The sequence below is a fragment of the Nanorana parkeri genome, unplaced genomic scaffold (assembly GCF_000935625.1).
Source record: "Nanorana parkeri isolate BGI_ZX_2015 unplaced genomic scaffold, ASM93562v1 scaffold199, whole genome shotgun sequence".
Lineage (NCBI taxonomy): Eukaryota > Metazoa > Chordata > Amphibia > Anura > Dicroglossidae > Nanorana > Nanorana parkeri.
The window spans coordinates 1,109,543-1,126,597 of NW_017306467.1; the positions used below are offsets into that span (position 1 = coordinate 1,109,543).

The 17,055-nt window shown below is 41.1% G+C and overlaps 1 protein-coding gene across 1 annotated transcript; it reads right to left on the reverse strand.

Moving 5' to 3' along the window:
• Positions 1-1,906: 1,906 nt before the first annotated feature.
• Positions 1,907-15,748, reverse strand: CCDC157 (coiled-coil domain containing 157). Its single transcript, XM_018555496.1, has 10 exons — positions 15,497-15,748; positions 10,685-10,859; positions 8,658-9,294; positions 8,475-8,552; positions 7,776-7,963; positions 6,468-6,644; positions 6,150-6,318; positions 4,857-4,996; positions 2,445-2,545; positions 1,907-2,108 (listed from the first exon to the last, which is right to left on the reverse strand). The coding sequence occupies exons 1-10, from the start codon at positions 15,742-15,744 to the stop codon at positions 1,907-1,909; spliced, it is 2,115 nt and encodes a 704-aa protein (XP_018410998.1). The 5' UTR covers positions 15,745-15,748.
• Positions 15,749-17,055: the final 1,307 nt, after the last annotated feature.

The window sequence follows — 17,055 nt, forward strand, 5'->3', positions numbered from 1 at the left end:
GCTTGAAAACAGCCAATTTTTCAATCAACGTTTGTCGAAGGAGACAGTCCAGAAATGTTCAGCCAAACAGTGCCTGCATCTAATCAAATGCAGGCACTGCCCGGGTATCCAGCAGCTCCCGGCAGTGAGGATTCCCCTATTCACATTGTTTTCTGTGGATAGAGGAATCTGTTAGATTTTTGTTGTTCATCTTCCAAACAAACTATTAGTGTAAGGCCAGCTTAACGTTTAGAAATGCTTTAGAAATCAGAAAAAGTGCAAGCTAGATTGCAAAGCCTACTGTTGTACACTGCATCTGAAATGTTAGGTTACCCTTTTATAGAAATTCAGTTTATTGCCTGTAGGATTGAAAAATAGTCCAATGTAACAGGAAATCTGTCCAGTCAGTATTTTGTATGCCAGGATCCTGTTGAATCGAGTAATAATTAATAGGGAGTGGCCTAAAGGATTATGCCTGATAGGGAGTTACCTTTTGTATCAAACACAGTAGTACAGACTATAAACAATCTTTATAATAGCCGTTTTCCCTTCATTGTTAGTACATGTCTGCTTACCCTAAGCAGCTGACAACAAGCTCGCAATACTCTCTACAAACTACATCATTTATACACAGCAATCAAATGGCATGTCACAACTAAGCATTACAGGTAAAAGTAAGACAAATGTATCAAATGCATTACAGCACTAGTTTATTATTAATAAATATATGTGACAGAAATGACTGCAACAAATAATTCCAGGTTTTGGCTTTATTGATCATGTTTGTTAAAAACTTTTTTTCTAATTGCCTATAGGTAATGATCTCACTACTCGACTTCAAATTAATTAATAGAGAGGAACAGTAAACACAATCAGTGTGTAGCACTACTAAGCAGAAAGCACAGCAAGTAATGATAATGAGCACATATGGCTGCTACAATATATATATAAATATACATATATATATACACACACACACACACACACTATATATTATTAAATACTTAAAAAAAAAAAAAATAACACACACATTTCTAAGGTTATTTACATTAAGCTGCTTGCAGTTAAAGACCACAAAATCCTTTTAGGTTGAATCTCTATGGTATGCAAAAAGAGAGCATTCCCTCTGCCAGGTCCAGTGCCCATGTGCAAACAACCTTAATGGCAAAATGGCAATTTATGAAAAGATTTGGGGGTCTATTCACAAAAGGGTGAAGAGTTTGGAGAAGGCAGGAGAATTGAACAATCTAGAACAACATAGCTGAACTGGAAAGTGAGCTGAATTGGAGGATTTTTCCAAATCAGCGATGTTGTCCTAGATTGTTCACTTCTCCTGCCGTCCCAAAACTCTTCACCCTTTTGTGAATAGACCCCTTAATCTGCTTGTATAACATAGTCCAAGAGTGCACTGTGTCTTTACTATCTATAAGTGCATCACATTATATTCCCAAAGTGAATCATGTGTTATACGTGGACAATGCTAAGCTGACACAAAGAGGGGAATGAATAAAAAGTTTCTGAGACAGGTTCTATCTCAGCCGCTGCAGTTGCCCATAGCAACCAGTCAGCTGATATAATTAATTTTCCCCATACAGCTTAGAAAACTAAAATTTAAGAGCTGATTGGCTGCACTCCAGTTGAGGCAAAGTTTTTATGAATTGCTTTCCTTGGGTTGGTTTCTCTAAAGAAATAGAGATGCATTAGTTTGGAAACGTATGGTTACTTTGAAAAGTGAATGTTGAATGAGCTTAGCAAATGAGTTAAAGTTTTTTTCACTTAAATCAACAAATTAAGTGGGTATTCAAAGTAGGCACAGGTTCACTTAATTTACTAACATTCACTTTGCGAAGTGAACAGCCTCTGCTTATTTAGTAAATTAGCCCCAATGTGGAAGCAGGCCCATACAAATAAAGTGTCAGTATGCCAGCTACTTGCGATCTGAACTGGGGGTTCGATTTCTACCCTTTACTTGCTTGACACGTGCATAAGCAGCAATTGAGGAGTTCTCAGGTGGAAACATCAGAAGATTTACAGCTGGTCGTGAACTTTTTCTTTCTGGCTGGCCGAGAGCTGAGGAGCTCTCTGAATCCTTAGTGATGGTGATTGAATTTAGTCTTGGAGTGGGATTCCTGTGTGATTAAAAGAAAACAAAAATTCCTTTTACAAAAACAAATATAAGAAAACACCTCAAGCACTGACTAGAGCCAGCACGTGGCAAAACAAGCAAGGCTGAATAAATACTCTTTCCATTGTCAGGACTATAGAAATATATACTGATGTTCTACAAATGTGCATGTCTATGGTCACAGTAGATGTCCACAATATCGTTCTTACCGGGGGGGGAACAATGAGCTACAAGATAAAACATTTCCAACACATTGAATATTTCTCCACCATTGCAGATCTGCTGGAAGTCTGTATTATTCATGGTTCATGACATGATAGGACACTGACAAAACACTTACTTTGTCATGCTGCTTCTGCTATTGGTATGTGTGAGTTGAGATTCTGGAGACATTTGCTCTCTATTGGGTGCAAGGGTCCACAACCGGGTCTGAGGAACAATCTAAATGTATGGAAAAGAAATTAATACTTTAAAATCGATCTGTCTACTGACAAGACTATTTTGTAAAGCCACATACTTCCTCATTTGGTAAAATGTTCTTTACTAAATAAGGAAGTATATGTCTGTTCAAAATACCAAGAAAATCCTGGCATCAAAAAAGTGTTCTCATGCCTAAGTGTTTGTTATTTAGCACAGTAACCTTTAGCAACCAATCAGAATCCTGATTTACACTTAAAGTGACATTAAACCCTCAGATTTTTTAACATATACCAATACTGTAATGTATGGCTTACTGTAATCCATGGTTGTTTCTCTTCTCTTTGCTGCTCTTCCTTTTAAATCTGTATCTCTTCTCATGCTGGGCAGAACTTCCCTTTGCAGCCGAGTGCCTCTTCCAGTAGTGCTGGTTCAGGTTGTGAACCTTCACACAGACACCATGTATCTATTCCAGAGACAAGGCAGTCTGCTGCAAAACAGAAGTTCTGCCCAGGATGAGAAGAGATACGGATTTAAAAAGGAAGAGCAGCAAAGAGAAGGGAAACAAACATGGATTACAGTTAAGGCACACATTACAGTATTGTTTTATGCTAAAAAATCTGAGGGTTTAATGTCACTTTAAAGCCTGTCTGTGAGAACACAAATCCCCCCAGTGATGCCTTAAAGTCACACTCTCATTTTCACATCCACAAAAAAAAGGTATAAAGTGCAGAGATACCTGGAGCATCTTTCAGTGCCCATGTTCTGCCCAAATGCCAAGCCATACTTATCAAAGAGAGCTTCAGGAATTACTGGAAGTGCAGAAAATTGCGCAAGCCCTCCCTTCTCTCACACATTGGCCAAAGACATAGCCCATCATAATGATGGGCTAACATAATGATGCAAACTCTGAAATGTTGGATTCTTTCCTGATCAGAACTGCTCAGAACTGAGGAGGAGCATAAGCATTAAAAAGCAACTGCAGGTATTTGAAATTACATCTAAGTCCCTGCTCATCTGTAAAATAAGCATTTCCTGAGAGACCCACAAGGCTGCGATTTTTATTACCCTTCTGTAGATGTTAGTTGTCTGGCCAGTACGTTGAGAAAGTGAGTTTTACAGGTAAGGGACAAAATAGACTGAAGCAAGAGGGTAAAAATGACAGCCAGGAATTTGCAGAAGAATTAGCAATAATATCCTCCATGTCTCTCTCAGGAAAGAATTCCTTTAATTTGCTGCCTTGATCCCTCTGCAACATCTTCAAAGACTCTAGGCAAGTACTGACCCTACACAGATGGTGGAACTTGCACTGTTACAAGCATACTGTACCCCCATGTGACAGGGCTCAAGCCTGGTGATTAGCTACTCAGCCTCAAGCACTGCATTGTGGGAAGGCAGGACTAGTTGCATATGTTCTCCCATTCCTGGAAGTACCAGGATTTTTGAGGTGGCTGTAGTGGGGTCAGGGTGGGAGACAGGAACAAGAAAGATAAGTAAAGTTACTGGAGGGTGCATGCTATGCACTAAAGGAGTTCTTTTTTTTTTTTTAATAATTTTTACATAAAAAGTATTTCAGTTGAATTTATCACCTTTTTTTCTTTATTTTAGTAAATCCATAAAACATATATGTAGACTTTACAATATTTCTAATGTATAGAAAATGAATTAAACACAAAGGATCCGGAAGAACTAGCTAGTTTTCCTAAGAAAACGATGTGGACGGCCATTGCTAAACTATTTCTGGAAATGTTCCCACAGGATTCTACAGGTGAAACTCAAATAATTAGAATATCGTGCAAAAGTAATTGCAGTAATTGGTGCAAAAGGGGCCCAAACCAAGTACTGAGTACATATGCATGCTTGTACTTTTCAGAGGTCCGATATTGTTCTATGTACAATCCTTGTTTTATTGATTGCATGATATATTTTACTTTTTTGAGGTTGTGGATTTGGGGTTCTTGGGGTTTTCATGAGCTGTAAGCCATAATCATCACAATTATGACAAATCACGGCTTGAACTATCTTGCTTTGCATGTAATGAGTCTATCTCATATATTAGTTTCACCTTTTAAGTTGCATTAGTGAAATAAATGAACTTTGCACGATATTCTAATTATTCGAGTTTCACCTGTACATATGTTTAGCCAATCTTGTGATCCAGGAATCCCTGTCAGATAGATTTAGTGTTCTCATATTTATAGGTATTCATCACAATTCAGGCATACATTACGATACCTGCAATAAACTGTATAAGCACTTTGTACTTTTATAAGTCAGTTTACCACGGTTACGTGCCAAGTTGCATTCCACTGGCTGCAGAGATTGCACCATTCACCTGAAGTGGCCCTTGTTTGCTCTTCTCTTCCAGTTTGTGCAGGCTGACCCTCAATTTGGTGTTCTCCTCCTCTAAAATGCTGATGCGGATGCTGTTTGCCTGGAGCTGTTTTTCCATGTCTTCAGTGATATCACCGGAACCTTTAGAATGTCACCATAAAGTCATATAATGGAAAATAATTCATAAAACAATGTTATCTAAATCATCATTGCAGTAACAAATAACTGACTTATTGGTGCTTGCTTTGAGCTGCTGCACTTCACATATTGCTTTGCCCTAAAAAAAAGTCCATGAAATGTCAGTAGGAATGTGAGGAACCAGGAAGTACCACAGCATTGCCTTTCAAAGATGCCCAGCATCTCACTGTATCTGCAGGCTTTTCAAACACGCTTCAGGTATGAACAAGGACCTCTTTATAACTTCTGCATTTGTTTTCTGTAGACAGGATCTATTTAAACACTTAATTTAGTTAATGCGATAATCAAATCAGCATTTTAAACAATCTACATTCATGTCATCAGCGCTAGTGCGTAACACCAGATGTCTTATAGGGAATCTTCCAAGTCAAATGACATCACCCGGGTAGGCAGATATCCAAATTCAGATGGGATGATCCTCAGATATATGCAAAAAACAATAGACAGACAGTGCCTGATCTTCGTGTGTTATAGTTTATTAAAACAAATAATGGTAAAAACAAGAGATCAGTTCTACTCACATATACCGTCTGAATGATCAGCATATAATTCCTCAGCCCAACGTGCATGAAGGCAACAAAGTTGTTGGAAGGCAAGTACAAACCCTTGGTAGGTGAGTATGTGCAGATACAGCTAAACAATCTAATACAAGTACAGCCAAAGAGGCACCCATAATATGACCAGAAAAAAAATATCCACTGCATCCCTATGATCTGTCCACATGCTTGACCAAACTTAACAACCTAATTAATATGAGAGACATTTAGGCCAGGATGAAAATATGATTGTCAGGTCATTACCTTACTTACAAAGGAAGGCCACATTTGCAGGAGAGTAACCCCCCCCCCCCCTCCCCTCCCCATGTGACTACAGGTTGTAAAATCTGACCCAAAAGAGACACCTTATATCACCTCTGGTCAATGATACTGATAGGGAGCTTCCTGGACACTGCCTATGAAGAGGATGGCAATATCTGCATGATAAATACTGGTGACATAATCAGATCACAGCTTGTTATTGGAGACTATTTGTGGCATAACATTTCCATTATAGCTCTGGCAAGGAGATGGTTCAAGTCCAGTTTTCCATTATAAACACTTACTCTCAAATTCAGGTAGCGGATGTAAGTCTGGATATGATATTAAGAGTTTCTCTCTTTCCTTCTGCTCCTGCAGACATCCTTGTAGTTCTGTAAGCTGCCTGGTCACCTCTGACACAGACTTCTCAAGTGCCACCTTCTCCTGCTGCAGTATCCTCACCATCTCCTACAAGTAATGGATGAAATTAGTGGACAGGGTATAGCTACTGAGAAATAGCTGTATTGTATAATATTGATATAAGTAGGTAGGTAGCGACAGGCAGATTTACTTCTTTTGGGAAGTGTAAAGGAGTAATCATTTTTATGTGGCTGTACCTGTTGACCATTCAGTTGTCTCTTAAGGTTTTCCTCCTCTTTTTTTATTTGTTCTATCTGCTCTTCCAGGTTTGCCTTTTCTTCTTCTGCATCACCCAGACTACCTTGCAGGTCTTCACACTCTTGTGATAAACGATCCAACTGCTGCAACAAGGATTTCTGCTTTGCCTGCAGGGACTGGGGTTCAATGGAAAGATGATGCAGATTATTACTGGACAAATAGAATACTGCAACAGATGTTTGTCTGATAAAACGCTATAGAACTATAAAAGATTTTTGCCAAAGGAAAAAGCCACAAAGCAGCAGCATAAACCTATAAACCTATGCATTTCAGTGTTTTGTTGGTTTTTTGTAGTATAATCTTTAATTATTAAATGGACCATGTTAAAGAAAAGGGCATTCAATCAAGACCATACATTAGTCCATTGCAAATCTTAAAGTATCATTACTGCCGTTTCGAGTGTTGTGCCCTTTATCCAATCAATGCAATCTAGGTTACTTAACAAAAGAGTAGACTACATCAGTCCATCACAAAGAGGGAGGTAGGGGGGAGCAAGGCAAATGGGTTGGGGTGAGAGGGGTGTAGGAGGGAGGGTATGGTAGGAAACAGGATATCAGGGAGACCATAGGAGGGGTTAGAAGGAAGAAAGGGGTTAAGTAAACAGTTAAGTAAAGTTAAGTTAAGTAAGAAGTAACAAAGTACAGAGAGGTGCAGGCCAGCTCAAAAATGGATGAGATCAGGTCTGAGATTTGTTGGAGGGTAGTTCTGCTTCAGCCAAGTGAAAAAGGCCTGGGGGAGCCAGACACGACAGTCCTTAAATATCCAGGATCTCCTGGAACTGGGGGTCCAAAGGTTAGACAGTTGTTACAATGGTGTGTTAAAATGCCTCCAGGTGGCCCAGATGCAAAAAACTTGTCCTATTGATCCTTGTTTACCTATTTTAAGGAACTATCCAACTTTTTTGAATTTACCTGCACATTGCCAACACTAACAGCTGGAAGTGCACTTCATCCTAGCTCTCATCCTAGACTGATAAAAAATGAAAACCATTAAAGCTAGCCTAGGCCACATACTAAACAACACGGCCAGCCGTGTTGGATTGCTGCTGCTTCCATCCCTGAGCGTGTACTGTAACATAACTCTGTGAATAAGGGATAGACTGCCAGTATCACAGCTGGATTCAATATTTAAGGCACAATATACTGTACTTACCTATGAAAGCCAGTGAAAGCTGATGCAATGTTAAAACAAATAGGATTAAAAACACAAAATCAAGTTTTTACTTGATGATAGTGGGAGGCACTCACCTCTTTTTGGATCTGAAGGTTCTCTCCACGTGCCCGTTCTTTAGATACTGCCTCTTCTGATTCATGCACTTTCTGCTGGGTGCTATCTAGGTGGACTTTCAAATCATTCATTTTCTTTTCCAGAGCAGAGACCTCTTCCTTGCGAACCATATTTTGCATCTCGGTTATTAGTCTTTGTCTGGCTAGCTCTACAGAACATAAATCTTTGATTATGGACTAATTCAGACACATTTTTCATTCTTAGATACTCTTGTTGTGATTACTTTTTGGTCTCAAAAAAGTAATCACAACATACAGCAATAGCATGCTTTTCAAATCAAATATATACATTTTATCACTGAAAAGTAGCAGTGATATCTAGGAGAATGATGAAGCATTTCCTCAGAAACCCTGTCCCCAGTGATCATTTAGACAGTACCATTGTAACTTTGTAGTAAGCCACAAGATGATAGGCAGCACAAAGGGGGTTGACATAAAGGCTACTGCACGGGTGCCAGGCTTTACAATTTCATGGCATGTGTGTTCATGGCTTCCTTCTTGCCCTCCTCAATTTTTAAGTTTTTCAGGTTTTCATGACTGTTATGTGCAGGTTAATAAGCAGCTGGAAACAATGTAACCTGATTGCAACAGTCCATATGGAATAGTGATACAGTGCAGCTTACAGCAACCACTTTTTAATACATTTTTATTAAACCTCACCTAGATCTCGGATGGTACAATGTTGCATTGTTAACTCCTCTTTCAGAATGGAAACTCTTTCTTCTAGGACCACTGAGCCTAAATCAAATATAAGCAATTAATTAGTGCCCAGTAAATTAGTAACTCTTATGTCCTCCTAAGGTGTTCTTTGAGCTATCAGAATGAGGTTTAATCAACCAATACCTTTTCTGAGTTCTTCCTTGTCCCTCTCCAGCCTGTCCATCACTTCCTGACTTTGTTGCCCCTTTTCTTGTAACTTCCTTTCATTGTCCTTTGCTTGTCTCTGCATCTCTTCCCTCTGTGCCTGAAGCTGATTCTCCCAACTTTCCATATTTTCTTGAAGCCTCTCATTCTCGACTTTAGTAGCTTCAAGCTGATTTCTCAGAGGTTGTATCAGCTGGGTGAGCTCTGATAGATGTTTGGCTATACGAGCCAGGTCCTTGCTCTCTTCACTGGCCCAGTATCTCATTTCATTGGGAGACAGGATACCTCCAGGTGGTAAAACCTCTTGGATTTTTGTAAGAGACGTGGGCAAATTCTGACTTTTACATACACTAACAATGGCATCAGTGACTTCTTTCAAGCTACTCTGGGCAATAGCACATGCATCACAGGGTACGAGAGCAGACTCTAATGTCTGTGAGCCTACATTTCGTGTGTCCTTTACAGTTTCAGGCTTAGATTCTCTTGGAGTGCTGCTAATTCCATGGCTCTGAAGATGTGAGGGGGCTGTCTGAAGCCTTGATGAAGACAAATGGGAAGGATCTTTGGAAGTTTCATTTTTATTTGTCATAATAACATTGTCCTGTATGGAGACTCTCTGCAGAAAGATGGAAATATTTAAAGCAGGTTTAAAAAAAAAAAAAAAAAAAGGAATATCCTTTAAAAGATAAAAATGCTGCTTTTGCTGCAATACTCACTGGAAATATTTAGAAAGACCGGTGTTCTGTCATATTTGACAACCCGTTACGTTTGCCGACCGATGTAACATGCACAGCCACACCTCCAACTAAAAAAAATAATTTGTTTCAACCAACACCGGCGCACATGAGCGCTGATGTCACAAAGTCACAATGTTTGCGGGTAACACTGGGGACACTGATTGACCCAGTGGGTCAAATTAAGAATACCGAATGACCCAGTGGGTCACACTAGGGAGACTAAGTGACCCAGTGGGTCACACAAGGGGGTGTGGCGAACTCAGGCGAAGCGTCAACCACTGCAAATATGGTGACCTTTATGACGTGTTCGCACATGCGTCTAGAATATATCTAGGCTTTTTTTTTTTCCCTCAGTGTGTTTTTCATACAGTGCATGCGCAATTGCGGTGTGGAGGAGGTGTCGCCGTGCACCTAACATAGGTCAGCAAACGTAATGCAGTCGCTAAAGCCGACAGAACACCGGCACAAAGAGAACTGAAGAAGTGTATCAGAGCAACAAACTTGAAAAAATCTAATTGGTGGCATATGGATGTTTTTCACATGCAACACTTACTTCTGTCCTTTCTGCCATTTGTATGCATAAATCCCATGCACTCCTCTTGAAGATATCTCTATATATCTAAATTAGGTACAGAGGCACTTACAGGTCTAGTAGCGGAGATCAGTTAAAGCATCAGCATTTTATTGTCAACGTTTCAATGGAGCTCAGTCTATCTTACAAAGATAGACTGAGCTCCATTAAAATGTTGACAATAAGATGCTGATGCTTTGCCTTATCTCCGCTGCAAGACCAGCTAGTGCCTCTGTTATATATAGTGCCTTCCTTATTATTTTCAGGGCCAAAAATAATAAAAAAAAAGAGAAAACATATTTTAATCAGGTGCATAAGAAATATTTTTGTATCCTTCAACTTCAGCTAGCAAGTAGCCACTGTTTTGTTTTTTTACTAAGCTCATTTACTACTCTTCTGTGAATAGTCTGCGTAATTCTATTTCTTGCTATACCAGTCTATTAACAACACATACACAACTGAATTAATCAATGTAGGGATGTACAGACTGGTATGGATTTTCAAATAAAGGGAAGCAGTCAACAAGTAAACAAGCAGTATTGGGCGTTTTTATATTAGAACATCCTGAATGCTTTGCATACACACTGTGATGGAGGCACCGTATGGTAAATGTTTACTTGTAAAATAAATATTCTATACAAAAATAAAGGGAAAATAAAACTGAACTAAAAATAAAAGTAATAGTCCCCCATGTTTACCTTTCCACTTTGTGGTTTTTGGAATACAGTTCCTAGCTTCACCATGCTGCGCCAATATTTCCGAACTGTCAGCCCAATGGACATGGAGGGTCCAGGACTAAGGGCTGGAGTGAACCGACCTTCATTGTTTATTACCTCTGTGTAAATGTCAAAACTCTGAAGCAGGAGAAGCAGCCTGGGCATATAGAAGATAATTGTCAAGCAGTACATGTTTAAATAATGTCAAAGGTAAGTAGGTAGGAATACAGCATGACATTTCATCTATATCTTCTGACACGGCTGTACAGACCCGCAGGACAGAGGGTCACTTGTCTGCCATTTTGTTTTTATATTTTAGCTAACCTGGTTCCAACTGAATTGTCTGGGGTCACTGTCAATGGGCTTTGGGTTTGTGTCTATGACACCAGTTAAGCATCAGTTTAAGATGCTTTTGAGATCATTGAGAACTAATTGACAGGTGTATTTGACCAGATAAGCTGACCTCCTTCTGACCTGCATTAGACCTGTTTCAAGGAGGTTTTGCATTCTCTTAAGCTGGCCACACACCTTACAACCATCGCAAAACTTTTGTCTTGCGATGGTTGTAAGGTAATTAAAAAAAACATGAGTTGATTACCTGATAACTCTGTTTCCAGGAATCTTCCAGGACAGCCATCGAGATATAGGCTCCGCCTGCCTGCAACAGGAAACACATCAACCACATTAAATAAATAGACTCCTCCTTCCATCAACTCGATGGCTGTTCTGGAAGATGACTGGGGAAACATACGATCTGCCTATCTTGGACAGGCAGATCGTACTTGTGATAATCGCAAGTCTGCCCAGCAGAGGGGCGGGCTTCCGATGACCGCAATGCTGAACAGGCAGTGTGCGCTTGCGCACACTGGCCCTTACGGCAGTTATCTCTATCATGCTACAAACCAGCCGAAAATCGTATGATTCTCGGCTGGTTTTCGAACATGCTCGAAAGACAAAAGTCATGCGACCGTACAGTAGAAATGGTCGCACGCCTTCCACACACCTTGCGATAATCGTACAATCGCGAGATTTCCCGCGATAATCGTACAATTATCGCAAGGTGTGTGGGCACCTTTAGACTTGTATAGGAATGTGAAACCTGTTTGAATCCCTGTTAGGTTTTGATTGCTCTCGGTGTCTCAGCTGGGGAGATCTACCCTCTTTATTTGTTCTAGTGATCATTGTCACTGGAACATAAATTGATTGGAAATCCAAAATTCGGAGTTGTAACCAGAACAGCAATACAGGGGAATTCTTGCAATGGGACAACTGACAATTCACCTCACATTGAAGAGATAAGTGTGCACTTCCTATTATGACTACAGGGCAGGGAGTAAAGGAAAAATGTCATGAATGGGACACCAGACAGGGAATCTTAACCATTCTTTACTCTATTAAAAATGAAATAAAAAGATTTGGCTATAGTTACACTTTAAAAGAGAACTGCGGCCCAACCTTTTTTGCCATAGTTCTCCTTAGGGCCACAGGAGGACATTTATTATGTCCTCCTGTTACCCAAACTCAGCATATAGCAGGCTATTGCCCGCTATATGCTGACAGCGCAGAGCCGCACTGCAGCTGAGAAAGATCCTGACAATATTGTCAGGATCCACCCCGCTGTCTGATTGACAGCTGGCTCTGCCTCATCGGAGGCAGAGCCAGCTGTGTCTGCCCTCTCCTCTGTCCCTCCCTCCAGTGAGCGCTGGAAGAATGGAGAGTGTAGGGGGAATCCCTGCGGGGAGCAGTGACTGAGACTCACCTCTCTCTGCAGGGAGAAGATCAGGAACTGAGCAATCAGTGGTAGTTGATCGCTCAGTTCTCGATCAATAGAGCCGTTAGGATAGGTGCAGAAGGGTCCGTCGTCAAATGAAGGTCAAGTTAGCAAACTAGATGTGAGGGGAAATGATTGGTAATCAAGAAGGTGGGGCACAGAAATTCTTAGACTGTCGATTATACTGACCCCCTCCAGGAGAAATGGATAGTGGCAACATAAAAACTGTTAGCCAGCTCAGGAAAAACCCCGGCCAGAGCTGGATTTCTGAGCCACTGAGCCAGGGAAAACCTAGTCCAAATGAATTAATTTGCCCAGAGACAGGCAACTCCTGGACTGTAGAGGTTGAACCGAGACCAGAGAGTTTGAATTTTTTTTCAATGGAGGGAACATTTTGGCCTGAGCTATGTTAAGGACTAGACCCAGATACTCTAAATCAGTGGTTCTCAACTCATGGGTCGCGACCCAAAAGTGGGTCGCGAGCCCTTCTGCAGTGGGTCGCGGCGCCCTTCCTGCATGGAGCAGCCCATCTTCAGTAGGGAGACACAGAGGGGGGGATTTTCTGTCAGTACAAGGGAACTCCGTGTTGCGAATCTATCCCCTATTTCCCGCCCCCCCCTTCCTGCATGGAGCAGCCCATCTTCAGTAGAGAGACACAGAGGGGGGGATTTTCTGTCAGTCTAAGGGAACTCCGTGTTGCGAATCATCTATCAGTTATAGAGATGATTTCTAAGTGCCTGTTCACACGACGTCCGTTTTGTGTGCTGACCTGATCCGTACGCTCCTGCACTCAAAATGCATCCCAATGTATCCCTATGTGTTTTATGGGCTACAGTTCCCACGTGCGCAGTCCGTTCAGGTTACGACAGAAAAATACTGCATGTCACATTTTGTACGGTCAGGAAACGGTCAGGATACGCAAACGCGTCAAAAACGCACTGCGCTGCAGCTAACATACTAACAGCCCCACTCCAGCAAAAAAAAATAAAATGCACAACACACTTTTTATACAAGTATTCCACAGTCAAGTACTTAATACATAAGATGTCCATGCATGAGTACTGACAGAAGAAACCATGCAACAGCAAAAGTGGAAAGTGTTTCTTAGATCAGCACACCTGAAATAAAGAATTACAGCCATTAGTCCACGTGTACTTTAAGCAAGGAATTAATCGCAGTAGTGAAGAGATCTTATTTTAATGAATCTACCAGCACTGGTTGGCTGACTGGAGACACTTCCAAAATGTAACATATCTGACCTTATCCACTTCAAGACCAGGTGTTTAGACCCCCTTCCTGGCCAGGCCATTTTTCAGTATTCAGGGCTGCGGTACCTTGACTGAGGTTTATTCCGTCATGCAACGCTGTACTGAAATACATTTTATACCATTTTTTGGGGACACATAGAGCTTTCTTTTGGTGCTATTTAATCACCACTACGAGTTTTATTTTTTACGATATTTAGGAAAAATTACTAAAAATTTTGGAAAAAGCAAAGTTTTTTTTACATTATGTTAGGAAGCAATTATTATTACCAAATTTTTGGTAAAATATAAAAGGCAGGGTCACGTCGGGTAAATAGACACCAAACATGTCAAGCTTAAAAATTGGGCGCACCCGCGAAATCGCAAAAAAACGACCATACGCAAAATTGACCATAGGCGACGCCTTAAAAGCTTTTACCGCTCATCAGTTTAGTGTTATCCGTGATTGATGGCCCTAGACTTATTGGTCTCACTGCGATGTTCACGACGATATGTAACATGTCCGGCGTAATGGGCGCAATCGTCGTTTTCGCAGGTATGCGCACCCGACGCATGTTTGCATGCGAGTATGTATGGGTGGGGACTTTAAAAAAATGTTTTTGTTTTTTTACATTCTTTTTATGTGTAACTTTAAATATTTTTTTTTTTCCACTTAACTTTATTGCTATCACAGAGGGGGCTAAGAAACCACCTTATGTGATAGGAAAAGAAGTGACAGGTCCTCTTTATGGAGACATCAGGGGTCTCAAAGGATGGGGGCCCGCGGAGGGAGCAGGGGGGACACGGGCCGGGCTCTATAGCCGGCGGATCGCTTCTATGTTAACGGGCATCGCTGCCTGTTTTTAAATGTCGTGTCTTTCCTGCTCGCGCGCGCCCGAGTGGGCGGGGCTAACAGGCCGTGTTACATCGAGGAAGCTCCCGGCCGGCCGTTTTTTTTACAACAGACGGTCGGGAAGCGGTTACAGGGTTTCTTAACCCTCAGTTTTTTTTTGCATATATCTATTGCTAGCAAGCAGTAGATATATGCAAAAAGTAAAAAAAAATGCTTTTGAAAGCGGTTTAAACTTACCGCTGTCTTCGCCGCGCGCTCCCGTCCAAAAATTCCGAAACTGCTTGGGCAGCCGCAAAGCATCTTGGGGCGGGCGCATTCGCATTTCAGATTTGCGGCCGGGAGACGAGGAGAGACACAAGGTAAGTCTATAAACGTGTGCACCCGCATGCAGACACCGTGGGATCGGGAGTGCGAGCAAGCACAGAGGAGTCAGCGCTGGATCGGAGAGCCGCAGCAGCGCTGGAGAGAAGGCTGAAAACGACAGGAAAGAAGAAGATCGGATTAAGAGACATCATTTAAGGTGAGTGTTTTACTTAACATTGGGGGGAGGGGGGAAACATTTGACTTTAATGTCCCTTTAATCTACCAGCAGCTGTTGATAGTGGAAAATTTCTGAAACAAACAAAAAGCAGCAGAGTTGAAGAAAACCTGTCCACTCTCCTGAGGACACTATAAAAAAACTGCCATGCTAGTAGTCGGTAGGGTTATCCTGAGCTGGCTCACAGTTTTTTGTTGGCAAAGCCCATTTCTCCTACAAGGGGCAGTATAACCAGTCTAATAATTCCTGTGCCCCTTAATAGGCATAAAAAAAAAAGTTTTGCCGTTAGTTATACTTTCATTTTTGAGAGTTAACATGAATATATTATATAAAAACCTCGATATGACATGTGCAATAGGTATTGCCAAACTACATAAATGTACCATACCTGTCAATTACAAGCTCCAGTAACACCATATGTGAAACCTGTGTGATCTCTGGATCATTCTCCACATAGTCATATCTATCCAGCAACTGTACCAGATCGAGATCACAGGACATTTTATTTGGGAATTTCCAAGAGGGGACCCGAACAGCACCCACTCTTGAGAAGACATCAATCACGGTACCCTGAAGATCAGTAATGTCCTTCCTCAGGCTTTCCATACATGTACGATCTCCCAACATATATGCCATGTTTCTGATACCTAAGTGAACACAACGCAATAGGGAAATTGAAATAAATTAAAAAAAAAAAAATCTGTTTTAAGAAATACTGCCTTTCTTTACGCTCTTTCCTTGATGACAGGTCTTCATTAAAAGAAACCTTTCATGAGAAACATGGAGGCTGCTAGTACTGACCTTAGCTTCTTAAAATGCTAATCGCCATGTTCTTTCTTTCATACTTTCCTCCAGGGGCGCCCACAATTTTTAGTGTTAAGATCTACTTTTCAAATGACGAGCTCATTGAGATCTACCAACGGAAAAAAACCTCCCTCTCTCTCCTGGCTGTCTCTCCACTCTCTCTCCTGGCTGTCTCTTCTCTCTCTCATGGCTGTCTCTTCTCTCTCTCATGGCTGTCTCTCCCTCTCTCAGCTGTCTAATGGGCACCTCTGCATTAAATGATAGTCCAAAGCGTTTATTGGTTGAAACCATCGCCTGCTAATGTAACGGTCCCAGAACTTAAAAAATTCATGCACAGGCTGTGTAGAAACATCATGCTTGCCGTGGTGTGCGTGAATGCCTGAGGAGGCTCAGAGGAGATTCTCACTGGTCGGCGCATTCACACAGATCAATGATCACACACCATTGCAAGCGTTATGGTGCTATACAACCTCCAAGGCTGTGTAGAGAAATTTTTAAGTGACAATTTTATAGGCTGAATTGGGAGGCACCAATTCAGAGATGATTTGAGGATCTACATCTGAGTGATACGCAAATAAGATATATTTTTGTTAATAAGGTACTTGAATGCATTTTTAAAGATTTAACTCCAGAGTTTAGTATCACTTTAAATAAAAGAATAAAAAATGGGACTCCAGTGGCAGCTGCATTGCATTGTTCAGGGTAGGCTTCTTGATGATTGTCAGCTTGGCCGCCTATAATATCCAAAAGAAGCTCATATGGCAGGGTGATAATGCTAAAGCTTTCCTTTAAATGCATTCAATGAACATGCTCATCGGAAAAGAGAGCAGAGAGGTGACCTTATGAGTCTGTTTCTGCCCCTTCACTGTCCAATTACAGGCTAGGAGGCCACAAAGCCTTTATTTCATAAATGCAGCTCCAATAAATGTATTTTATTAATGTGTTTAGCTTTCTGCCGTAACGCTGAACTCTGGGATAAGCATACCGTCTAAATACAAGAAACATGTGTATTCTTACTTGAATCTTGGTGTGTTTTGTGCATTGTTTCCAGATATGTGCAGTATTCCAGAGTGAAACTTTTCCTCTGTGCATACACTTCCTGTAATAAAGACAGGTCACTGCTGCTCTCTCTCTCTCTTTGTG

Bases quoted from the DNA above. Each gene is read 5' to 3' on its own strand.
- CCDC157 (XM_018555496.1), bottom strand. From the start codon at position 15,744: ATGGCATATATGTTGGGAGATCGTACATGTATGGAAAGCCTGAGGAAG. The intron at 4,997-6,149 runs GTTTATAATGGA...GACATTCTAAAG, and splicing joins ACCTGAATTTGAGAGTAAGT to GTTCCGGTGATATCACTGAA. The intron at 2,546-4,856 runs GTGAATGGTGCA...CCATACATTTAG, and splicing joins GCAAACAAGGGCCACTTCAG to ATTGTTCCTCAGACCCGGTT.